At 34.8% G+C, this 26,510-nt stretch overlaps 4 protein-coding genes across 4 annotated transcripts; 3 read left to right on the top strand and 1 right to left on the bottom strand.

Annotated features, from left to right (window-relative positions):
* The first annotated feature begins 1,787 nt into the window (after positions 1–1,787).
* On the top strand, positions 1,788–4,989 carry LOC125196128 (Major facilitator superfamily protein). Its single transcript, XM_048094507.2, has 17 exons — positions 1,788–2,020; positions 2,187–2,249; positions 2,333–2,422; positions 2,509–2,568; positions 2,664–2,729; positions 2,806–2,871; positions 2,966–3,041; positions 3,139–3,203; positions 3,283–3,375; positions 3,469–3,549; positions 3,633–3,764; positions 3,847–3,909; positions 3,985–4,044; positions 4,138–4,191; positions 4,282–4,341; positions 4,420–4,534; positions 4,613–4,989. Exons 1-17 carry the CDS (start codon positions 1,862–1,864, stop codon positions 4,726–4,728), a joined length of 1,419 nt encoding a protein of 472 aa, XP_047950464.1. The 5' UTR covers positions 1,788–1,861; the 3' UTR covers positions 4,729–4,989.
* A 1,780-nt stretch (positions 4,990–6,769) lies between these two features.
* On the top strand, positions 6,770–12,443 carry LOC125195753 (LEC14B homolog; the record flags this gene model as incomplete). Its single annotated transcript, XM_089056516.1, has 11 exons — positions 6,770–6,787; positions 7,182–7,244; positions 7,386–7,652; positions 7,732–7,848; positions 8,088–8,165; positions 8,278–8,460; positions 8,631–8,708; positions 9,087–9,256; positions 9,397–9,555; positions 11,751–11,811; positions 12,158–12,443. Coding segments are annotated over 11 exons (1,377 nt in total), but the record flags the coding sequence as incomplete, so codon positions are not given.
* A 6,590-nt stretch (positions 12,444–19,033) lies between these two features.
* On the top strand, positions 19,034–23,371 carry LOC125195752 (nucleoside hydrolase 3-like). Its single transcript, XM_048093952.2, has 12 exons — positions 19,034–19,242; positions 19,384–19,578; positions 20,095–20,274; positions 20,358–20,468; positions 20,542–20,877; positions 20,953–21,129; positions 21,212–21,496; positions 21,592–21,720; positions 21,798–21,995; positions 22,077–22,535; positions 22,621–22,926; positions 23,007–23,371. Exons 2-12 carry the CDS (start codon positions 19,393–19,395, stop codon positions 23,295–23,297), a joined length of 2,658 nt encoding a protein of 885 aa, XP_047949909.1. The 5' UTR covers positions 19,034–19,242; positions 19,384–19,392; the 3' UTR covers positions 23,298–23,371.
* Positions 23,372–24,032: 661 nt separating this feature from the next.
* Positions 24,033–25,652, bottom strand: LOC125195755 (histidine-containing phosphotransfer protein 1-like). Its single transcript, XM_048093959.2, has 6 exons — positions 25,268–25,652; positions 25,061–25,191; positions 24,899–24,967; positions 24,565–24,636; positions 24,421–24,493; positions 24,033–24,331 (listed from the first exon to the last, which is right to left on the bottom strand). Exons 1-6 carry the CDS (start codon positions 25,322–25,324, stop codon positions 24,272–24,274), a joined length of 462 nt encoding a protein of 153 aa, XP_047949916.1. The 5' UTR covers positions 25,325–25,652; the 3' UTR covers positions 24,033–24,271.
* Positions 25,653–26,510: the final 858 nt, after the last annotated feature.

Below are 26,510 nucleotides of genomic sequence, written 5' to 3'. Positions count from 1 at the left end.
TATTTTTATTTGAATTGATTATAACTGATAAATTTTAAATAAATCTGGGTGTATAAGTATATGAAAATAGGCGTGTTTATCGTTTTATATCTTTAAATGAAGAAAGCAAAAAAAAATATTATAAAGTGCAACTTCGTTGGTATTACGTTTTCTTCGTCTTAATATATTTTGTTTATTGGGTTAATAATATGGGATAAAACAAGTTTTTTAATTAAAGAAAACTTTTCTAATATTTTGCCCCTTTATTAATTAGTTCTTGCATAATTATGAAATTATTATTAATTAGTTCTTGCATAATTATGAAATTAATAATTGGATGTTGCGTTTTGAATATGAATTGATAATATGTGCCGTGAATAGCATTAATAGTTTAGGTTGATAGCCTGTTCATTTCTGGTATATTAACTAAAATTTGTTCAACTCAATCGCAAGTAGTATATGAACACTTTTTTATTAGTATTAATATTGTTTGAAAATATTCAGTTGCAATATGAACTCGTGAATTATTGAAAAACTGAATATATTATAAGTTAATATCAGTACTATCAATAATTTTTTTTAATAAATAATGAGTTCGATATTGCAACTAAATTAATATCAAAATAAATAAGAGAAAAAATTAAATAAATTAAATAAAAATATTAATTAAATTATGAAGTATGTCAAATAAAGATCTAACTAAATTAAAAATAATATATAACCTTTTAAATTAAAATGTATTGGTATAAAGACTTAATTAAATAAAAAATTATAAAAGATTTTAATAAAACATGATGCATTCATACAAAGACATGATGAAACAAAAATTTATAAAAGTGCATGATGAAACAAATTATACTAGTATAAGAACCTCCATATGTGTTTTGCCAATAATCAATTATCAGGAGATGGATCGGCTCAATTTTTTTTAATATGAATTATATCTACAGTAAAAAGCAATTAACCCGGCCCCGAGAATGAGCAAAACTAAAACAGATTATACTCGTAAATAAAGATTCTTGATTTCCCACTAACCAATTTAAGATCTGAATCAAATTTACAGAAAATTAAAGACATTCTCTCTAGCACTGAGCTGTGTTGCTATTATTTAAGTAATAGTTTGAATTTTAGTTATGCAGGTCAACACGATTTGCAGAAAACTATCTGTTTTTGACTATTTTCCTAGTTTGCATTTACCCTTTTTATATTGAGACCATACTTAGCAAATAGAAATTGAATTAATTTCCATTTTGCAATCTCCCATTCAATAAATTTTTATTAGAAGTTGAAAACCATGGGTTCAATATCAGAAAATCATGACATAATCAATTGTTTTAAGTTGTCAACTCTATTAACTCATCAACACAGTGTATTAAAAATGTTAACACGATAAATGTTAATACATAATTTTTTTGACATTTCAGTATACCGTATGGTCATTTTAATATTATTATATTGATATTTTTAATACATTGCGTTTCTGAGTTTTATTTGCAACAAGGCTTTAGTTTGATTTCACTTCATCACAGTGCACATATCAATATATACATGCATACTCACATGCCTTTTGCAGAGTAGATTTATTTTGTTACAATTTGCAGAGTAAAATCTGACCCCTCCATATGAAATCAAGACAAGGATCCCACGTCAGTGACAGCTTCAAATTCACATGAATTCTAATAAAAACACCCATCTTAATATTATTTTAGTACCTAATCATTAAGATTGCACAACTCAATTCAATTCACTTTTTATCGAATCCTACTAATCCATAGCTGCTTGTACACACACGCCTAACTCATCAAGTACTATAAATTTTCGACTCCATTTCCCATTATTGCATGCACCTTTTTAATTTTTCTTAATCACACGTAAGATAGATATGGCTATTGATCAACACCAAGATGTTGAACATGGCCTGGAGAAGCCATTTATACACAAGGCCAACTGCCTCGATTCGGACCAACAAAACGGATCAATTTCGATGGTTTTGTTGAGTACTTGTGTTGCTGTTTGTGGATCATTTCAGTTTGGATCATGTGTAAGTCCTATTGTTTTTTTATTTTTTTTTGAGAAAAATGTTTGCTTTATTGTTTTGTTGCTTGTGAGGATCAAATATGTAACACAAAAGGGATCAAACCCCCCCCCCCCCCCCCCCCCCCAAAAAAAAAAAAGGGAATGTTTAGCTCAAGTTAATTTCTTTGCAGGTGGGATATTCTTCACCTACTCAATCAGCTATAAGACAGGACTTAAATCTATCTATATCTGAGGTACTAATGAGTTCTTTTTTTTCTAATATTCTTGATAATGTAAAAGATTGAAAGGTGGGATCTTTAACCAATTATTCATGCAGTTCTCTATGTTTGGATCCATAATCACCATTGGTGCTATGATTGGAGCGGTTACAAGCGGTAGACTCGCAGATTACATTGGTCGAAAAGGGGTACTAATAACATGAGTTTTTTAGATGTTACAAACTTCAGATTTTGATCTGTTTACAAAAATTTCTTGGTTATTTTCATGGGACAGGCAATGAGAATGTCAGCTGTGTTCTGCATAACAGGGTGGCTTGCTGTCTATTTTGCCATGGTTAGTGTGTTTTTCAACCATAATCTCTAGTGATTTCTTAAATTTTTATACTAAATTTTCTCTAATTCTTTGGTAAAATGTTTATTTCAATGCAGGAAGCTCTGTTTCTTGATGTTGGAAGGTTCTGCACTGGCTACGGCATAGGAATATTCTCCTATGTGGTAAGCTTTTTTCTTGTCTTAATCCAACAAACATGTCTGAAATGAACCAGTGTTAAACAATTGTTTATTCAAACAGGTTCCTGTCTTCATTGCTGAAATTGCACCTAAGAATCTTCGCGGGGGACTTGCAACGTTGAATCAGGTCAGGGAAAGGCCCCAATTTGTTTATGATGAGATAGAGGGAGAGAGATAGAATCACATGTTAAAGAAGTGGTTTTTCTGACGTTTTTTTTCAGCTTATGATTGTCTGTGGAGCATCAACTGCATATATTGTTGGATCAGTTGTAACATGGAGAACATTAGCTTTAACTGGTTAGTTCAAAAAATTAAATTTAGATTCAAGATATCATCATAAATCTCTGCTATAGCTGATTTCTGTTTCTAATTTGCCATGTTTTGATATATGCAGGGCTGATCCCTTGTCTTTTAATTCTCGTTGGCCTATTCTTCATCCCGGAATCCCCTAGATGGCTGGTGAGATTCACCCCAATAATTTGATCAAGGAATACAATTCAAACTATACATTCGGATCCATAAACTGTGCTTCTTGCAGGCGAAAGTTGGGCGGAAGAAAGAGTTCGAATCAGCATTGCACAGACTTCGCGGCAAGAATGCTGATATAATGCAAGAAGCCAATGAAATTCAGGTACTACATATATCTCCTTTGTGCTCATTTTGTTTTTTTTAGTTGAGACTGGTTTAACATAACGCGTTTATCTTGACATTATTGTGTATTTAGGCCAGCATTGATGTTCTACTAGATCAACCTAAAGTTAGAATAGCGGACTTGTTCGACCCCAAATACATTCGTCCGGTGATTGTAAGGATCAACACCATTCATGTGTATTAGTTAAATGCAAATTTTGTTTGTTTGATGTAACCGAGGTTTGTGTGTATGTTTAGGTTGGTGTGGGATTGATGGTTTTTCAGCAGTTTGGAGGAATAAATGGGATTGGTTTCTACTCTAGTGAAACATTTGTAGCTGCAGGTTTTTCTTCAGGAAAAGCTGGGACTATTGCATATGCCATAATTCAGGTATTTGCTACAAATTAAATAATCAATTTTGTAGTACTTACATAATTATGATGATTGTTAAAGTGAGAAATATTTGTGACAGGTTCCTATAACTATAGTTGGAGCAGTACTAATGGATAAATCAGGAAGAAGGCCTCTTCTCATGGTGAGTGCTCTTCATTTAAATCCTTTGCAGAAACAAGAATCACAAAATTTATTCGATTTTTTTTTCGTTTTTCAGATATCCTCAGCAGGAACATGCCTCGGATGCATCCTGACAGGGGCTTCATTTTTCCTTAAGGTTTGAAGCAAATTGCAATGCACAAACATAGCATTAGTATATGATTTTTGTAAAATTGAAGAAATGTTTATTTTGTTTGGATTTGTAAATCAGGAGCAAGATCTCTTGGCTGGATGTGTCCCATTTCTTGCTGTCTCTGGAGTACTGGTAAAACTGAGCTTAATGAATTTGTATAGAAGTAAATATTAGTGTTAAAGTAATGGGCTGATTTATGTTTTTATTTTATTTATGAAAAAGGTATACATATCAGCCTTCTCTATAGGGACAGGACCAGTTCCCTGGGTGGTCATGTCAGAGGTACTCACATTTTTCATTACCACCAAACACAAAATACACATACATGTTGTGGTGTTGACATTAAAATTTTTTTATCAGATTTTCCCAATTCATATAAAAGGTGTAGCAGGGAGTCTTGTAGTTTTAGTGAACTGGTTAGGTGCATGGTTAATTTCCTTCACCTTCAACTACATGATGGCCTGGAGTTCTGCTGGTAAGAAACATCATTCCTCACTTCACTCTCAAAAAAAATTTCATCAATCTCTAATGTCTTTGAAATTATAATTTTTAGGTACGTTTTCGATCTATGCTGCATTTTGCGCGCTGACGATAGTGTTTGTGGCGAAGATCATGCCTGAGACGAAAGGAAAAACTTTGGAAGAAATTCAGGCCTCTCTCAGCTCATGAATATCAATTCTACCAATATTTATTCTTCACACAAAACAGAGCCAACAACATTTCATTAATTTGATCTGTTTATTGGCTTCAGAGTTCGAACTCTGAACAAATTCATGCTCCAAAGCAGCTCCTAGATTTTCAAGATTCCTCAATGGTAGATTTAGTTATTAGTATTATGTAATGATCATTGATTTTTCTTTCTATCCCCATTATTTATTTTTGTAACCATGAAATGAGGTCATGCAATAAATGGCAGTACTGTTTTATATAGTGTATGCTTAGCTTTAATATTATTAAAATATTTAATTTTGAAATTGATTTATTGACTATTTATGTGTAACACTAAAATTTAAAAGAAATAGTTAGGAAACTGAATCACGATTAATTATAGATCACGCAGCTGCGCGTTAGATGCGAAAACATTTACCTCTTACTAAAGAACGTTGTGTGCTTGTCGCTATTAAGGAGCTTACGTCTTTCACAAGAAACTCTCCCCCAAAAAATAAAAATTTAATAGATCTGCACTGATTAGTTGTTACTAGTCTCTACTTTACAATTTAAGATTACATAAAGATAAATATTTCTTCATCCTTTCGTTTTATAAAGAGAATAAGATGGAGAATTATTGAATTCAACCTAATCTATTCCATATTTTCTAAAAGAACCTTTCACATATCAAATACTTTATCCGTTCCATTTAAAATATCATATTTTCGAATGACATAAAAATTTAGATAAAGTAGTTAAATGTGATTAAAATAATACAGAAAATTATTAAATATTGTAATAAGGAGAGAAGAGAAAATTTATTTTCCAATATAGAAAGTTGACTTTTTAAGTGGTACAAACTCAACGGGCATAAATTGGATTTCCAACTAACTCAAATTGTTTTACATGTTTGAGCTATAATTACAATTGTATAAAGACAAATGAAGATTTTGAAAATTCAAGGCTTTAAAATCGGATGAAAGGCATTAAATGGATAATTGGTTACTGGTATGAAGAAAGAATTATTAGGCAATTGATAATAAATGATATTTCCTCAAAATAAATGTCAAAATTTCTTTTACTACTATTATTTATCCTAAAAAAATGTTATACTGTTATTCTTTCCAAAATACACTATATCTAAATAAATTTAATTGTTTTTTAATTTTCTTCATTCGTGCAGCCCAAGTGTGATATTTGTTAGTACAGGAGGATAGTATTATGTTGTTTCCAAAGGTAAATTTAATAGGTTCTCATTTGTTACTTCTCATCCCTTTATACTTTAAAATAACAAAAAAGGGAAATATTTCTTCATCTTTTTATTCTATACGTGCAAATTAGAGAGGGAATGAGATATAATATAATAGAATTATACCTTTTCAATTCCATATGTAATATTAAAGAAAAAAATTTCTATTCTTTCATCTTCCACAGACATAAAATGAATATCCACAAGTACAATTGTGTAAAAACACATGAAAATTGTGAAAAATCAGATTTTAAAATTGAATGAAAGGTCATTAAATTGATAATTGGTTACTTGTATTAAGAAGGAACTTTTTAGGCAATTGATAATAAATGATATTTACTCAAAATAGGTGTCACAATTTCTTTTATATCGTTTATCCTAAAAAAAGATGCATGTTACTGTAATTTTATTCTTTTCAAAATAAACTATCAGGATCACTAATACATTTAATTTTTTTATTATTATTCCAATAGTACAATTACATTTTAAATTTTCACCAACACATTAAATTACATTTCTCTAATTTACTTATACAATACTCAAATCTCGTGCCACCCACGTGCGACACTTGTAGGAGTATTAATATTGATACCGAAGAATGCCAACCGCTAAGAGCAGAAATTTTGCCATTCTCGGCTCCAAAAATCAGTCTTACAAATTTGAGTCGGCTTTGCTTTTTTAGGAAGTGAAATTTTTGTTGCATACAATTTTTCATTTCACCAATAATATATTCTTGATGCTCCGTCGAAATATTTTCACATTACTCATTATTTGCTCTTGCTTTTTTTAGTTGAATTTTAGTGACAGCAGTGACTGGAGCTGGAATCTTTGGTGAGACCTCACTGCTTTCATTTTTTTCAATTTATGTTATCTCACTTGTTTGATTAATCTTTCTTCCTTATTACTGTAAAGTTGTGATGACTCTCTTTCATGTGCTACTGATTTCGATATAGAATTTGTGTGATTAAAATCTCAGCTTACTCGTTTGATTGAGGCCTTTGTTCGTGTTTTCTCTCTGTAATCAGGTGCATTTGATTTATATTTCATTCATGAATCAATGCGTTTATTATTGTTTTGAAGTTTGTGTTTGGTTCACTCTTCTTTTACGTTTTTGTTTTGATGAAATTTGTGTATTAATCTATCAGCTTGTGTTTTGTAGTATTTTTTTATTATTATTATGGTTATTTCAAGAAATGATGAGTGATTATAGCTTTGATGTTTGAAGGTTTTTGATTCTACGGGACTGGGAATCGAGTTTGTTTCGTGGAAAAAGAGTGATTCAGTTGAGGTTTGGACAAAAACAAAAGAAGTTTGGAGAATGAGATATATGAATCCTGAATACTTGGCCGAGGATATAGAATTCTTAGACGAGAATATAATATCGGGTGCCTATGTGCCACCAGGTTGTAAGGATGATGAATTTGCACAGGTGACGAAGTTAAGGACCGTGCCACACAAGCATGTGAGGCGGGTCTTGCCTGAAGAGACAACATCACTAGTCTCGCCAGTGCATATGATGTTGGGTAGAGAGTGCAACTATAGTGGGAGAGGGAGATTTTCTCTGTCGGATTCTTGTCATGTTTTGAGCCGTTTTTTGCCTGTCCGTCGTACTCCCTCTGTAGTCGATAAGATGAAGAGCCGCGCATATGTGTCCCAATTTTCTGACGATGGTTCTCTTTTCGTTGCTGGATTTCAGGTATCTAATTTGACTATTTATATGAAGTTGTAGGTAATAAATTTGATTAGTGATGAGCATTTCCATGTTTCTTCGACAGAAAAGCCATATCAAAATATATGATGTTGATCGTGGATGGAAAGTTCATAAAGACATTCGTGCTTGGAGCTTGAAGAATATTACTGATACTTGTCTGTCACCAGATCGTCGTTTTCTCGTAAGATACTATATTCATTCATGTACAACGTTTCACGTGTCACCAGATTGTCGTTTTCTTGAAGACTAATGCACTGGTTTTGCACTATTTTGAGTCTGCATTGCACCACATCTACAGTGCCGGTTGGCCACGTGTTATGGACTGTGTTCATCATATGTGAAATATTGCCTTTCCTTTTCCGACACAGCTGATGAATGAGGATATTCCTTATTTATCTTGCTTTTATGTTATAATCGCAGATATATTCCAGCATCTCTCCAATTGTCCATATCGTAGATGTTGGATCTGCTACAAAAGAGTCTCATGCAAACGTGACGGTTTGTGTCTGACTTACTTAACATTTTTCTTCTAAATACATTACAATAGACTTTGTTGATTAAATGTTTTGTTGATGACATTTATTATGCAACAATTTGTTTCTTCATTCAGGAGATTCATGAAGGTCTAGAACTTTCATCCAACGATGATGATTATCACGACTACTCTCTTGGCATCTTCTCGGTGAAGTTTTCTTCTGATGGGCGAGAAATTGTCGCTGCTAGCAGTGACGATGCTATATATGTTTATGATCTCGAAGCCAGAAAGCCAAGCCTCCGAATTGAAGCTCATCGGGTATTATGTCTAAGTTTTCTAGTCACAACTCTAAGCATTGTTTTCAGGAAGTAATTGGTGCAGCATTTTAAATTTACGTGAAGTTTCAAGAGTTTGTGGATATTTTTCTGTTTTCGTCCCTCATACTTGATATGCAAAATAACTTATTATACAAACAACTTTTTGTGCAGGCAGATGTCAATTCCGTGTGCTTTGCTGATGAAAGTGGTAACATCATATATTCGGGCAGCGATGATAACTTGTGCAAAGTAATGTTTATTCTTTATTTGAAGTTATATACATATGTAGTCCTTTTCCACCACAAGATGATTTTTTTTTGTCTTTTGTTTTTTACAGGCAACGTAAATGATATGTTCAACATGCACTTTATTTTTAAAAATTATGTCTTGTCCTCAAATCTTGTTTGTAGTTGTCTCCTTCATGTGAAATTTATCTTGTAGGGCCTCCATGCACAGATAGTGCACCGTCTTCATATATGATAATATATATCAACACCTTTTCGACCGGTTCTAGCTCTAGACCTTGAATATCGAAACCTAATGTTTTCTTCATTTACTTATCCTATGCTATTTATCATAATTCATACACAATGCAATATCTTCTGATCTATGTTTGGCTCCTTTCAGGTTTGGGACAGGCGTTGCCTTGCAACCGAAGGGAAAGCTGCTGGAGTCCTGATGGGACATATAGAAGGCATCACTTTCATTGATACCCGTGGAGATGGTCGCTACTTCATCTCAAATGGAAAAGATCAATCTATCAAACTTTGGGATATAAGGAAGATGTCGTCTAATTAGTACGTCTATATTTGATATTCCAACTGCTAATGCCATATCTCAATTACCCTTTTTTGAGTTTAAATGCAGTTATCAAAATGGTTTTTAGGCTCTAGCCTTTTTTATAATATTGACGAGCATTTGTGTATTCTTGCTTCAGCGTGCCAAGAAGTCGATATCTGGAATGGAATTATAGATGGATGGAATTTCCAGAAAAGGCTAGAAATATGAGGCTTCGGGATGATCTGTCAATAGCTACATATAAAGGACACACTGTCTTGCGCACGCTGATACGCTGTTATTTCTCGCCAGCATACAGGTAATAAGATGTGCTTGTATATTATAGTTATGTGGTTCGGTTCTATCTTAATGTTCAGTTGGTAATATATAAGGTCTACAGAGCATACACACTTTTACCCTTGACATAACGATAGGTAATGTTTAATACCATATGATTGAAATTGGAAATATGATTGAAATTAATTATAACTTCTTGAAAATAAGGTCCTGCCTTGGCCTTGACAAAGTCTTTCATACAATAATTCAACTATGATCCTGTTCTAACCTGAAAGGACAATTATATAAAACTCTGCTACATGGAATTGCATACTTATGTTAATATACCTTCATAAAAAATCATTCTCCAATGGGAAAGCTATTTCCCTTGAAGAGGTAAAGTATCATAGTTGAATCTTATTCTCCTATTGGAAAGGTATCTTAAGGCTCATTCGGTACACGAAATTGTAACTGAATTGGAAATAAAATTCTACGGAATTGAATTATAATGCAATTTCAAATCCTTTGTTCGGTGAAAATGATCAAATTGATATGAAGTGTGTGCGCGCGCATTGTGTGTGTAGTGTGCGTAGTGTGTGCGCGCGCGCATTATGTGTATAGTGTGTGTGCATGTGCAGTGGGTGCATTGCGTGTGCAGATTGTGTAGCATGTGAAAGTGCCCAATTTTATAACTATTTGAAATTTTAATTATCTACTTTTTTGATACGGAATTCAAATCATGGATTTAAGAGGAATTGGAATTGTAATTCAATTTCAAATCAAAATATTTTTCGGTACCAAACATTGGATTTGGAATCGAATGCTCCATTTCTAATTCCTCATGGTCAATTCCATGATATTGGCTTTCCAATTATGATACTCTTCAAGAAGATATATTTGCATTTTTGAAAAGTTAAATTAGAGATATAACTCATCAATTTACCTATTTTCTTTGGAGATGCTCTGACGGCATTAACAAACTCCTCGTCTACCCAAAGAACCGAAGCCCAGTTTTCCCATTATCTTGTAACTGATGCCCAGTTATTCCTAGATTAAACACCATTTAATCACCACTTTCAAGCGTATCAATAAATGCATTGATACACTTGATTAAACACCATTTAATAATGCCTGAGGGGGTTCGAGTCCTCTGTGGCGCAGCATTTAAATTTATGTTCATTTAACCGTAAAAAAAATGCATTCGCATCAAGTTTTTAAGCTAACGATGCCAGTCAAGAAACTAATGTCGAACAAATTAAAATCCTCCATGTCGCTATGTCTGACGATTTTGACTTTTTTTTGCGGCCGCCGTATCCGACATGGAGGTCGTTTTTGTGATTTCAGCGCATTTTTCCCTTAACCTTACCCGTTTACCCACATAATCCGACCCACATTTTAACTAAAAAGAGATTTTTAGGTGAAAAATCAGAAAACCTCCAAATCCAAATTGGGACTAAACTCTAAATCTCTCTCTCCATCCCTCACCCATGTCCGCTGCCTACCTTCGTCTGTTGTTGCCACCGATTCCAGCACCGCCCCGCGCCCCCTGCCTTCATTCAGCCCCGCCAACAGCCTCATGTACCACTGATAACGTTGAGGATGAAGATGACCATGTTGGGTTTGGTGACTATTGTTGATAACACTTCCTCTGACCCACTCTTAGTGGAGCATTTTTTATTCGACATGGGATTTTATGTAGTGTTGTTTTATGAGTAATAAAGTTAAAAGAATAAAGTAAGAGAGAGTGATATTTCTAATTTTATAAATGTGTCGTTTAGAGTGTGACATCCCAAAAGGAAAAATGTGTCACTTAGAGTAGGATGAAGGGAGTATTTATTTAGACATTATGTATCATCAATTATGATGACTTTATCTTATAATTGTTGAACTATGACTTTCATTATTACTTTATTAGACATTATATAATTTTATTTGTGACTTTTTGCTTTAGTTTATTTATATTAGTAAGATTGATTTATTTATCGACCGTCTTATCCCGTCATACTGATCCACCATATCCCTGTTGCGGTTTTTGGGCAGACCATCATCGCTATATAGCATTTTCAACAGTGATTACTATCAACCTAGCTAATGAACAGTGCATGGCAATGATGTCATTTATTTTCTTCTTGTTGTGGAACTAATAATCTCGTCTGTATCTTGTTAAAAATTTAGACTCGTGATGGGCCATATTCTCGCTGTCTACTTATTTTGTCATTTGATTGTTAAAATCTGCAGCACCGGGCAAAGGTATATATATACGGGATCAACTGATGGCTGTGTTTATATTTATGATGTGGTAAGTATTATATCCCTTCTAGACTATGTTTTCGTGCATGCTGAGTTGAATTCCGTTTTAATTTCCAGTTAGTTTCCAAAAGAAGGCATTAAACAGTGGTGGTAGACAACAATGGCCTATGAAAAATGCATCTGAAGTTTGATATGATAACAAGCTGCATATCTTGAGATACTAATGACATCTTAATGAAAATGTTGTTTGTGAGGACTATTTTCTCTGTACGTCTTGCGGAAGGCGGTCATACTAGTCAATATCAATATGGGCTTAAAAACTGATGTTTGAACCGTGTAACGGATCTTGACTCTTGCATTTGTGTCGGTCTTTATGTTTGATTTCTGTTCCACAGTTGAGTGGCAATCAAGTTGCGAAACTTGATTTCCATGAGGATCCTGTACGTGATTGCAACTGGCACCCGTTCTACCCTATGCTGGTGACCTCATCCTGGGATGGGACGATTGCTCGTTGGGAGTTCCCTGATAACAGGGAAAGCACGGCACCGGCTAGACCAGTCAGAAGAAGACGGTTTTAATAGTAATGGTGGCAATCAAGAATGTGCATATATTCAGCTATCACAGTGTTGTTGTATGATTCCTGTTTTCAACATCTTTATAATTAGTTGCAGATTACAGTCACTACATGTTACATAACATTCACATCCCTCTCCCTCAACATTTTTGTGCATATAAATTTTTGATCCTGCAGCTTGAGCTTCGTTTTTAATAAGTTTGGTTATAAAAAATATGTCACCTTCTTACTGAATTTTTTCGATGTTTGTATGAATCCATTCATTTATATGTGCAAGTGCAAGCAAATAATTGGAATGGAGTAGTGCTATTATGAAATTTTGCTAATTCCTTTTTGTGGCCTAAGCTTGCTTGCTTCTTCTTATGGGCTGTAGATAACTCCTTACATTTTCCTCATTTCCTAAAAGGCCAAAACTACTTAAGTATACTAACAAAGTTCTTTTCCTAATTTGATAGTTGGCCTCCTAGCAATTAAATTAATAATATCACTTCAAATCAAATTATCTCAAATTTTGTTTTATTTATTTATTATGTAAGAACTAGCATACTCCATTTTTTTTTAAATAGTAAGTATTTTCATTTCGATAACTCCATTACTACAATAAAAGATCCAGATAAGATTTTTATTACTATTATATTACAGTTATTAGAAAATTATAAAGAACTATTAAATCATTTTTCAGTAAATTATAGTATAGTAAGTAGTAGATTGGCAACTACTAATAGTTTTCATGAAATAATTGTGCGTGTCCGACGAGATTATTCCTATTCATATTGTTCACTTTTTTTTTGTCTTTTTCAATTTCAATTTTTAATAGCAATAAATTAATAATCAACGATGCCAGCAGGCGAAATACTACTGAACGACTGAAGAATTTGCTGCTACCCAAATACCGATAGCGTGAGTCGCTAACCAAGGCCCAAGGGGGCAGCCATCTAAAAATTAGACAAAAAAAAAAAAAATTATCGAAAAGCATTTGAGGCATAGTACTATATATATAAAAAAAAGAAATCGATAAAATAATAAATGGAAAAAATTGCATCAAAATTATTAAAACAATAAATAGAATATGATAAACAGAACAAAAAGGAACATTGAAGGGAAAAACAAAGAAAATAAAAGAGTGGAAAATCAACTTTTGTTAGTCCATTGTAAAATAATGCTCCTTATAAATGTTTTATGAAAAAAGTCATGTATTTTTTTGTGGTATTAGTACAAATTAATTTAGAGTGATCATAATAAGAATGGCATGAATATAAATATTAGTAGTAATTATAAATATGAAGTCCTTTGCTATAATTTTATGAATAGACCTAACACAAATTATTGTAGTTATAAGTACTATCTTGAATAAACTGAAATTATGGGACGTCGAAAGTATCAGAGCATCTTCAACAAGGAAAGATAAATGAAAGAGATATATCATCTATTTACCTTTTCAAAAAGTAAAATATACTCTTCCAAAAAGTAATACTCCCTCTGTTCCATAGTAGATATCACACTTGGGGATTGACACGAGATTTTAGGAGGTGTTGTTTTGTGTGTTAAGTGGAAAGAGAAAATTATATATTTATATTAATGTGAGTGGAAATTTTTTCCAAAAAAAGAAATGTAACATCTTTTGTAGGACAAACTAAAAAGCAAAGTATGACATCTATTATGGGATGGAGGAAGTACATTCCAAGGAAAAAGGTATATAGAAAGGTATATCATTTAAAAAAAATAAATAATAGTACAAAATGCATTAAAAACATAAAGTGTAATGCCTTCTCAAATACTTCCTCCTTAGACAATGATTTTTCATTAAAAGAAGGTAAATATGGTGATTATATAATTTTACCTTCTCCATTGATAAAGAGGTAAAGATACATCTTCAAATGGGAAAAAATATAATACCTTTTCAAATACCTCTTCTCTTAAAAAATTATTTTTCATAGAAAAAAGGTAAATATGTCAGTTATATGATCTTATATCCACGTTCCTGCTAGCTAGTCGCTAGATGGTCTATAGGTTGAGTTTCTATCTTTAATTAATTCTCTTCTTTAAGTCACAAATTAATTAATTTTGTACATTTTATTTCGTTTCCTAATTTTATTTCAAAGGAATGGACATGACTTGTCTGTTCCAAAGCAATAGGAAGTAAATACAAATTGTTTATATATAAAGGAATATACCTAATTACAAATTGTTTTATAGAAAGGAATATTACATTTACAGAAATATCAATAATTTACATTATCAATCAATATATATCGCACTTCCATCGTGTAACAGTCGATTTAAATATGCATAAACCAGTTTTGTACGTGCCTAAACAATTATTAATAGCTTTAAATATTAAGGAAAAGTTAGTATTTGACTAAAATAAAATATTTGTACTTGTGGTAGAAAAGGGGACCTCCTTTCCTAGCATCTACTTCCATCCAAATTATGTTAATGGCGTATTATTTATTAGGATTCCTTTATCTTAACCTCATCAATTTCAATTTCCAATCTTTCTCTATCCATATGCTTGAACCACTCACTGCATTTTTGGGGAATTTGGAATTTCTCGTTTATTTTTTATATAAAATAGGGTGGGCCTTAATCCTTTCATAAAGCCAGTGCACATACATTGGTTACAATTAAGATTCTGAGAATGGGAATAATCTAGTTTTCAACTATAATTATAACTTAATTATTCAGAATATTTTTGTTAAGTAAAAAGTCACAACTAAGAGAGGATATAACATAACCTTTTTTAAATTTTAAAATTCAAGAGTTAGTGCGGAAATCTTTTTCTATCACATGCCTCCATCCGTCCACAATTTATCTCTCATGTTCATTAATAATACTCCATCAATTTATGAAAAGTATGAACTATAGTCTATTCTTGAAATGTATAAATATTTTAATTTTAAAAATTCTTTTCACTATAAGAGCATCCACAATAGAAATCAGCCAGCCATAGGCCAGCCACTCTCTCTCCTTACCACGTCAGCAGCACTAAAAATTCACCTGCCACATCAGATTTAGGCCAGCCATAGGCCAGCCGCAATAAAAATAATTAAAAAATAACTACATTTACGGAATTAAATGTACGAGACATATACGGGAAAATTCATTAATTACATTAAAAAAATTACATGCATTAGAAAAATTACATTCATCGTCATTGGCCCAACTAGTCCGTTGTACGCCTTCGTCTTCGACGATCATGTTGTGCATGATAATGCAGGCGTACATTATGTGGGAAACGCATTTGACATCCCACATACGCGTTGGACCCTTAATTGCCGCCAATCGAGACTGGAGTACACCAAATGCGCGCTCCACATCCTTGCGCGCCGACTCCTGTCGTTCCGCAAAGTAGGCCTTCCTTTCATCACTTGCGTGCCTGATCGTCTTCACAAAGACAGGCCACCTAGGGTATATCCCATCCGCCAAGTAGTAGCCCATATCATGCCGGTTGCCGTTGGCCACAAATGAGACGGCTGGACCGATGCCCTGACACTTCTCGTTGAAGAGGGGCGACGAGTTGAGGACGTTGAGGTCGTTGTTCGACCCGGCTACCCCAAAATACGCATGCTAGATCCACAGCCGATAATCAGCTACGGCCTCGAGGATCATCGTGAGATTCTTTCCCTTGTAGCCGGTCGTGTAGGCCCCCTTCCAGGCAGTCGGACAGTTCTTCCACTCCCAATGCATACAATCTATGCTTCCTAACATCCCGGAGAACCCATGTTGCTCCCCGTGCATCTGCATCAAATTCTGACAATCTTGGGGAGTAGGGCTTCGAAGGTACTGCTCACCGAAAATGTTTATCACGCCCAAACAGAAATACTTCAGACATTGCAGAGAAGTCGTCCCACCGATGTGGAGGTACTCATCCCACATGTCTGCCGTGCCTCCGTAGGCCAACTGTCTGATTGCCGCCGTGCACTTTTGGATATGGGTGTGGCCGGGTCTGCCAGCCGCATCGTGCCTGAAGCGGAAATAAAGATATCGACGCTCCAAAGCGTCAACGATACGCATAAACAACTCCCTGCGCATTCTAAAACGCCGCCTGAACATGGTTGCTGGAAACCGCGGGTCCGGAGCGAAGTAGTCGTCATATAGCCGCTGATGTGCAGCTACGTGATCCCGATCAATCACTGCTCGGCGGTGGACAACCGGTGGAGGGCGAGGGACCGCCTGCTGTTCCACCCTTCGCATGTACCGCTCCATCTCGCGGTTCATGTAGGCCTCCATAGCCTCGTTCATCTGCCGTTCGTACTCCTCAGCATCCCCACCACTACCACCCGCGTGACTCATCCCTCGATGATGCTCTTGTGCAGAAAGTTAGAGAGAGAGAAAACTCGTTAAAACAATTGGTGCAAATGAAAATGAAACTAAAATCGCGTATATATAGGTTTTCAAAAAAAAAAAAAAAATAGGCGCTGGCCGATCGGCACGCCACAATGGCGGCCAGCGCATCGGCCAGCGCCCCTCGACCGGCTAGCCCACGCCGATTTTCTAGCCAATTCGCCGCTGGCCGATTGCAATGGTTCGGCTAGCTGGCACTGTGGATGCTCTAATGAATGCGACCCATTCTCCATTAATAATACTTTAAAAACTTTTTCTGTCGATCTCTTTCTTACTCTATCAATTCTACATTTAAATCTATGTCAACTAAATGTTCGTACTTTTAAAGGGACCGGGGGAGTCTTAGATATGCATCTCACATTTTAATCATTTTGCTTTTACTAGTACGTGTAATAGTAGTAACCAATAACTATTGCGCTATCGAAATACTGAAAAATCGATCAAAAGGCATATTGTTCAAAGACAAAGTTTCAAACTATCATTAATTCAACGAAAATGTTCTGAAATTCATTTTTCTACTCTGAAAAATATTGATGCGACTCATCTGATGTTATTGTGGACTTAGTACTCGTGTTTTTATTAAGTTAAGAGAATGAATCTCGAAGTATTTTCAATAAGTAATTGACAGTTCATGATTTTAATTAGTACTTCCATTGTTGAGGCGAAATTTTTCAGCACGGAATTTTAGAAAGAAATATTGGGTGTGTTAAATAAATAGATAAAAAAGTAAGAGAGATGAAAAAGGAGAGAGAATAAAGTATAAAGTGAATAAAATAGAGAGAATAAAAGTAAGATAGAGTAAAGTAAGAAAGAGAAAAAAGTTACCTTATATAGAAATGACTCAACTATGAAGAAACTTACTGAAATGGAAAAATGACTCAATTATCAAGAAACAAAAGGATTACTCATTTTAGTAGTCAATTTTATTTTACATATGATTAATTTAGGTTGAAATTTAAAATGATGAAGTACTAACGTTTTAATTGTGTTTTCTTATTTTATATATGCAAGTGATGCAATCAAATTTCAAAGAAAAGAATACAGTGTGAAAGTATAAATAGTAAAAAAGTAACGACAATCCGACTAAGGAAAGGAATTATTTGAGCTCATATGGTTTTCAAATAAGAGGACAAGAATCACATGAATGTTCCATCAATGGATTTATCAAATTATTTTATTTCATACTATATCAAAATTTTATTTTTCTGAAAAGAGAAAACAATAAAGGATTCTTTCATAGTCAAACAAGATTTTATTAAATCGTGGATTTTGTAAATTTACACTAGGCCCCAATGTCGGCAACCTACAGTGATGGTCCCTTACCTTTACATTAGATCCTCAAATGTCAAACTATTTATATTAGAAATTACAAATTAACTCTAAATAATTGTAATCGATCTTTTTTAATTTTAGGGTTAGGGGTGCCTAAATTGTTAAATACATGAACTATGACCACTTTGTGACATAGAAAATGAAAATCCACATCTTTTTGTTAAATTGTCTAAAATCCACACTGGAAAAAATTTTGCAATCGAAATGAGATGCTTAACAAATTCCTCCTCATTGCAGAAAACACACTTATCATGTATCACCTAACCTCAGTCATCTAATAAAAATGAAATACAGCTAATAATCCGATTTATGGAAAACTTCAATATACATCCACATAAATCTGCAAAATGCTGCAAAATGTTAAGAAAGTTTAACAAATTTGATTATTTAATGTTTAGTTGTAACCGTATGGCCACATGCGTGTAGGCATGGGAATGAGGTATGGTGTTGAAGTTGACCACAATACTAGTAAAATAATTACAAGTATTTGTTTTATTGTGCATAATCTCTACATCGTGCACTGAACTATATTTTTATTTTATACTAGTATTTAAACCAAATACATTTATATATAAATTAATAAAAAAATTACTCAAATACGAATCATATATCAGACATCAACTGCACAAACAAATAAAATAGCCATACATCTTATATAAACCTCTGAATAGATTTACTCTAATAGTACTAATATGCATACATAAAACTTAAGTGTTCATTTAGGATACGTAAGTATATGCCACAAAGTCTAACTGTTTACCAATTAAGGAACTTAGACTTTAAAGTTTTAGGTGTGAGCCATTTTAAAATTTTAGTATATATTTTAAAAACCGATTTTAATGAATAAAAAAAGTTTTTTTAACAAATAAACAATTCTATATTGAAATCAACCCACACTTCCCATCCAATAAAGATAAAAATAAAATAGAATAATTTTTTATTTTTATGACACTGTATTTAAAATGGATTCTTTTTTGTTGATAATTCATCAATCCCAAAGTTCCGTTTTGAGCTAACCAAAAATGAAATAATAGTGTATAAATTTCAGTTGGCAATCTTTCTATTTAATGTTAAATTTAGAATCAGTCTGCTACTTCCTTTTGCTGCATATTGGCAGCTTCCTACTTCTCTTAGTCTCAGACACAAAAAGCACATACTTTCACACTCATACAAACACAAGAATCATCATTTCAGTTTACTATCTTCACCCTTCAGCTGGTGAAAAAATAGGTACAGTCTGTTTGTGTGAATCCACATTTATGTAGTCAAGTTTTAGTTTTTAAGGATCTTCAAGTCCTTTCATGAAATGGGATTGATGCAGCAGTTCTGAATCTGATAAATTTGGTATCTTTTTGTTTTTATTCTTATCAGGGGGTGAAGATGAAGATACAGAGATGTGTAAGTATGTATTTATGCATTGTTGTGATGGTTGGATTGATTGGTAGTAGCAAAGACTGTGTGGAGGGGCTGCCTCGCCGGATTATCTTGGATACAGATGTCGATACCGATGATTTATTTGCTCTGTTATACATTTTGAAGCTTAATACATCAGACTTTCATTTGGAGGTAAGCTCCCTACCCTGCATATATACATACATGTATGTATGTATTCATGCATACTATATATGTGTTTATCTTTGTGTGTGTATATTTGCTGTCATGTTGGGACAAATTTTGCTTGATAATTTCTGAATGATGTAACTGTCTGAGGCTGATTTTTTTTTCTGTTTACTGTTAATTCGGTTGATGAATAAAGTTGCATTGAAATTTGTGAAGTTTTAATTAGATATGTTCTTGCTGTAAATTTGTGATGATACTGGTTAAGTCAAAATTCACTGCATCTTTATGCTAAAGTGATGGCATCATTATATCTTTATCATACTATTTACTAGTTCTCTGGAATAAGTTTTACTTTTGTTGATCTTGTGATTTATTACCATAGTTGGACTATGATTCATCCTTTTGTGGCTTTATTGCTATTAAAGTTAACATAATTTCTAACTTCTACAAAGAAATCATAGTAACTATTGCATTACAAGGCTTTGTAGGCAATATTGATATGGTGTTGTTACCTTGGTGCAGGCAGTTACTATAAACACCAATGCTTGGACCAATGCAGGACACGCTGTAAATCAGATCTACGACATACTTTACATGATGGGAAGAGATGATGTCGCAGTCGGTGTTGGGGGCGAAGGTGGAATACTAGAAAATGGTACAATATTGCCTAATGTTGGTGGATATCACCCCATCATTGAACAGGTTAGATGATGTCTCAGCCTCGTATAGCCTTAGACCGTTATTTCCATTCCATATTCATGATCAGCGATGGATCGTGCTAGCAGGGAAATACCACAGCTGCATATTGCAGATATAGACAAGCTATTCCGGTAGGCCTTGGTGGAAGATTAGACATTGACACAAATTTAGGCTTTCGAAAGAGCTTCCTTCCACAGGTATATTGTTGGTGTTTCGCGATCCGTGTGAAGATTTGTGTGTCTGTTAAATAACTGCATTCGTATATTGTAGGGAAGAAGGAGATATACACCTCTGCATCAGCCCACATCTCAGCAAGTGCTCATTGATAAGATTTCTGCAGGGCCAATCACTGTATTTATAATAGGGGCATCCACTAATTTTGGTATATTCCTAATGTCTAATCCACATTTGAAGAAAAACATTAAGCACATATACATGATGGGTGGAGGTGTGAGGTCTAGTAACCCTACCGGTTGCTGCCCCAAGAACTCTAGCTCAACGTGCCAGCCTCGCCAGTGCGGTGATAGGGGGAATCTGTACACTGACTACACCTCCAATCCTTATGCAGAGTTCAACTTGTTTGGGGACCCTTTTGCTGCATATCAGGTGAAGTGATATTACATTTCCAGAAGCTTCTAGATGTGTTAACCCGGGCTGGGGGCCATTTGTTTGTGTGAGCAGGTGATACATTCTGGGATCCCAATCACTCTTGTGCCATTAGATGCCACGAACACCATCCCCATAACTGTGGACTTCTTTGAGGAGTTTGAGAAGAATCAGCACACCTACGAGGCGCAGTACTGCTTCAAGTCCTTGAAAATGGCCCGTGACACATGGTTTGATGATCAGTTCTTCACGGTACGTAGTTGCAGAAACATCAGTTGGTTTTAAGAGATTGAAGTAGAATTACAACTGTGTGAAAAAACATCACTTAGTGCAGAGTTATTTCATGTGGGATTCATTCCTATCCGGTGTGGCAGCTTCCATCATGCTCACGGAAAACAACGTTAATGGGGAGAATGAGTTTGCTGATATGGAGTACATGAATATCACGGTGATCACCTCGAACGAGCCATATGGTGCATCTGATGGCTCGAACCCACTATTCAATGGAGTCCAAAAACCAAAGTTTGGTTTAAGAAGAGATGGCGTTCACAGCGGCCATGTTCAGACTGGACTGCGCGATCCATTTTGCATTGTGAAGAATGGGAAGGGCAGGTGCAAGGTTATTCATCTTACGACCTCTCTTAAGTCTTACCTAATTAATTTGTAGCTAGATGAGCCTAGAGCATAGTTCTGATGTGCTGCTATATTATTTAGGATGGATATACTGCAGAAGTGACTGGTGAAGGAGCTGGAGGCATACCTGTTCTTGTAGCCGTGAGAGCTAAGCCTAATCGCGACAGAAACAACAAATTGAACAGAGAATTTTTTGGGAACTTTCTAAATGTGAGTTTTTTCCATAATCTCACATCTCTTGCTTCATGAGATCATGAGAAGTTAAGAATGATGTGATAATGTTTCAGGTTTTGAACAAAAAAGAACAATCTGGAAAGTTCAATTTCACAAAGCAATTTCCTCACTACAAAGAAGTCCTGTACAGGCCAGACCTCAAAGGAAGGCAGCTGGGAAAGAAGGTCGTTTTCGACATGGATATGAGTGCTGGAGATTTTCTAGCACTCTTTTATCTCCTAAAAATACCTGTTGAAGTTGTAGATCTCAAGGTGAATCCTTCTTTGTGTCCTTCACTTTTTCTCTTTCTCTCTCCATTAGTAGTTTCTACTAAGCACATAATTTGCATGTAGGCAATCATAGTGAGTCCTACAGGATGGGCGAATGCAGCAACGATTGATGTTGTTTATGACCTTTTACACATGATGGGACGCGATGACATCCCCGTTGGTCTAGGAGATGTGTTTGCAGTCAATCAGACTGATCCCATTTTCTCAGCTGTTGGAGACTGCAAGTACATCAAGGCCATCCCACATGGTAGTGGTGGCTTTCTTGACTCGGACACCCTTTATGGACTTGCTCGTGATTTGCCACGTAGCCCTCGGAGGTATACAGCAGAAAATTCAGTGAAATTTGGAGCTCCTAGAGATACTGAACACCCTGAACTAAGGCAGCCCCTAGCTCTTGAGATATGGCAGTCAGTAGTAGAGTCTCTCAAGCCCGGATCAAAAGTTACTATTTTGACAAATGGGCCATTGACAAATGTTGCAAAGATTATTCTTTCGGGCAAGAATTCGACTTCTTCCATTGAGGTATGTGGACAAAAAGCAAGAAAAAGATAAGATTAATGTTATGTTTGTGTAATAATTTCTGTTGATTCTTTCACTAAATCTGCAGGAGATATTGTTAGTTGGAGGGCACATTGGCAATAGTGAAACAGATAAAGGAAATGTCATCAACACTCCAACAAACAAATTTGCAGAGCTCAACATGTTTCTTGATCCTTTAGCTGCAAAGACAGTTTTTGAGTCAGGACACAAAATCACACTAGTCCCACTCAATGTACAGCGACGAGTCAGTCGATTCAATGGGGTTTTAGCCAGCCTCCGCCTCACAAACAAGACACCTGAATCAATATTCGCAAGGCGTCTGCTTTCAAGATTGCACATGTTAAAAAGGACTCATCCCAGATATGAACATGTGGTATAGTAGAAACATCTTAAAATTGCTACATATGTTTCTAATTGTGAATTTTACTTCATGTCTCCGTTTACCTTTTGCAGGATATGTTTTTGGGGGAAATTCTTGGTGCAGTGATCTTAGGAGGAAATGAGTGGTTCCTGAAGACGATGTATACAGTGAGGAATCTTGGTGTGCAAGCAACGGGCATGCTGTCCAAAGACGGACAGATAACTATAGATGAGAATAGAGGAGGTTTGGTAAGAGTGTTGGAAAGTGTTGATCCTTTGGCTTGTTATTACACTTTTGCTACTCAACTTGGTGATGAGAAGCAATCTTCTGTCATTGGAAGCTTTGAAATGCAGAGAAGAATGTGGAATTCTCCTCATAAATGAGAGTATGAAAATGCATCCAATTAAGACATGCCTTTTTTAAGTTCATGTTTTCAGTTGATCAACAGCTTTCTTGATTTTCTTTTCCCACTATTTTCTCCTATAATCAGCACATCAAATGTGAAAAATCATAAATATGCATAAATGTACACTTGTGATAAAAATCAGAAAAAAGATCAAATTAAATTTTGAAAACATAACTGTGGATCCACACACAACATGGACATAAGAATAACATAAGGAAGTTTAACCTTTATTTTTGTTTGGTAAAAGCAATATGATTTACTTCTCAAAGAATTGGGAAGAATGGTCCAATATCATCACTATTCAAAACTTTCACAGTAACAATTTGTAACCTTTATAGATTCATTTCACAAGCATGTGAGTTTGTGTTGTCTGAAGATAGGTTCAGTTAGAGTAGTAGATGCATTGTCCTGCGATGACTCGTTCGTGGCTTGCCTAACTGGAAATGAGCAATCTTCTGTGATTGAGAGCTTTGGAGAGCAGATAAGCATATGGAGTTCTCCACAGAAATGAAATGAAATATGGCCTCAAAAGAAGCCATGTTTAACATTGTAAGAAAATGTTCTCCTATAACCAGCTTGAAAAAGGTAAATATGGAGCCCTGCTAAGAGGGTTTCTAGAGTTATGTAAACAAACATAGACAGAAAATTCATTGAGGATTGGCATCAACAAAGCGGCAATCTTCTTAGTTCTTACAGAAATATCAAGACTTGATTACTATGATGAAATTGTTTGGTGCATTCTATGATGATAAAATGATTCATGGTTTCAATGTGGAGACTATAGTTATTGGAAAGAGTAAGAGATTCAGCAACATTTTTTGATGACCAGATAATGCATTATTAACAGAGGAGTTTCCAAACTACAACCAATTTTCACAAGTAGGTAACCTTAAACCTCAGCAAACTGGTACCACCAAAAAACTCACTACCGACACAGCTGCCTCAATCGCCTCAGGAGAAGTCGTTCAACACGGGAACCACTCCACCGGCTGCCACAATCTGCTGCTCCAACTGAAATCAAGCGCACGAATTATCTCACAATTACCAAAATTCAACCAAATGAGTGAGATTCAATGCTTGAAAATAGGTTGTTTACGCACCCTTAGTAGAGCTTCCAGCTTGTTCTTCACTAGCAAGTACTCTTGCTTAATTTGCTGCAAGAATCTAAGGCACCTGCAGAAAAAAAAATGCTACATTTAGACATCAATCACGTTTCAAGACGAAGATCCAGAAGCCGTACATACCCTTCAACGTTTTGGGCGTCACAGAAGCTGCGGAAGGCAATGCAAGCATTTCTCACTCTCAGAGCCCCAATACTGTAAAAGAAAAGAGTAAACAGATATTAAGTTGTTATGACTTGCTCAATGTTATCTACAAGTTATCCTTTGATTTTTATCTTGCTAGTTTTATTACATCATACAAACAGACCATGCTTGGTATTGAGATAAAGAAATCCAGTGTTGTAGTACATTCACCATAAAAATCAAAGTTAGATTAGAATTCCAAAAATCACACAATTTGCTTTTTTCTTTCATTACAAAACACACACACAAACAAACACAGATAGCATGTTATTACCTTGAGCTGCTACCTTTCAGTTGGTGCACATTAGCATCAACCTTCTTAAAGTCCACACTCTGCTCATTCCTGCACTCATGCAGCAACTACTATGATAACTGTAAAACAAACACACACACACACATATATAGATAGATAGAATCATAGAGAGGGTATAATGACAAGGTATTGGAGAGTTGATTGAGAATTCGTTGAGAATCCTCAAAGAAAAGGGTGACCACTTCCATCACAAAATCAGGATTGCTCTCATCTCGAAGCATCTGCAGCTCAACAAACTGAGCATCCAAGACTCCCTTCAACCAAACAAACACAAAAACATCAAGACAAATTATGACAGCAGTTTTTCCCCACGTTGTGTTGTGGTGTTACCTCACGAAACAAGGCTTTACTATATTCAAGATAGCTCCTTTGCAACTGAACCTCCATTTGATCAAAGGTATGAGTGCAAGATAGCTGTTTAGAGGGGTTGGGACTGGCAGATCTTGAAGAATAAGTTCTTAGTACAATAATACAAGTGATATAAATGCTTTCAAAGAGGATTTGGTGAATTTAGTGTTGTACTAGTAAAGATCCAAAATTTTGCCTGCTTTATGGTGTTTGCTAGCTAGTACAGTTTTGGACTATCTCTCTCTCTGTGTATGTGTATTTCACAATTCACACACACCACGCAAAATTTACAGCCCCCAACATCAAAATTGAGCTTCAAATACGGCCCTCCTGTTCTATCCAACTCTTTTTTTTATCATTATAATATTTTATTATTGCAAATTCTACATGTTGTCACCTCCAATTTTACTCACACAGTATATTATTGTGAATATTAAATTTGGAGGGGGGCAAAATCTGTACTTGTCAGCTGATGTACAGCTCTTCATTATCATACAATACTAATCTATTCATCACAAATCATAAAAGATTGAATTTTTTACATGAATGGTTTTTTTGGAAACACAAGGATTCTTGCTAATAAAGTTTCATTAGTATGGTTCGTATATAATGACAGCGAATTTACCTTGTCGCAAGAATCAATCAAGTTGATGAGTCTAAAGTTCCTATTGGATCAAAATTTACCAAGACAATGAAATTCACATCTCTTTAGAATAAAAAAGTACTGAAGCTTACTTAATTTAAACATATCCAATGAGTTGCAAGGTTAATGGAGCTTAACTTAAATACTAGTAGTACTACTATATATTAATGGTAGCAATCACAAGATTGCAGAATCCATTTCAGAGAATACAGATAAGATGCTTGATGTTTGTTGAAAAATAGATGCCCTGCCACATTTGTAGTGCCTGTATAGATGTGCAATAGGTTTGTTGGAGGCCCCAGTTTAAATACAAATTATTGGATATTAAGTTTATAAAACGTGTAAATATAATGAATTGTTTACATAGGACAAACTACAGGTGACTACACAGTTTGTTAGGTTTTATTAAAAAAAATACAAACTCACCATTTATCGACACCTAACTCCGCATGGACCAGAGAATCAGATCCTACAGAAGCTGCTGTCGCTTTATGTTCCTTATGTCCGCTGTTGATCAACAGCTTTCTCTCTCCCCCTTTATTGTACTACATCAAATTAGTTCTATGAAAGAATTCAAGCGAC

The sequence above is a fragment of the Salvia hispanica genome, chromosome 4, assembly GCF_029641045.1.
Source record: "Salvia hispanica isolate PSC_SH4W2 chromosome 4, Shi_PSC_v1, whole genome shotgun sequence".
NCBI lineage: Eukaryota > Viridiplantae > Streptophyta > Magnoliopsida > Lamiales > Lamiaceae > Salvia > Salvia hispanica.
This window is presented reverse-complemented; position numbering and strand designations above follow the sequence as displayed.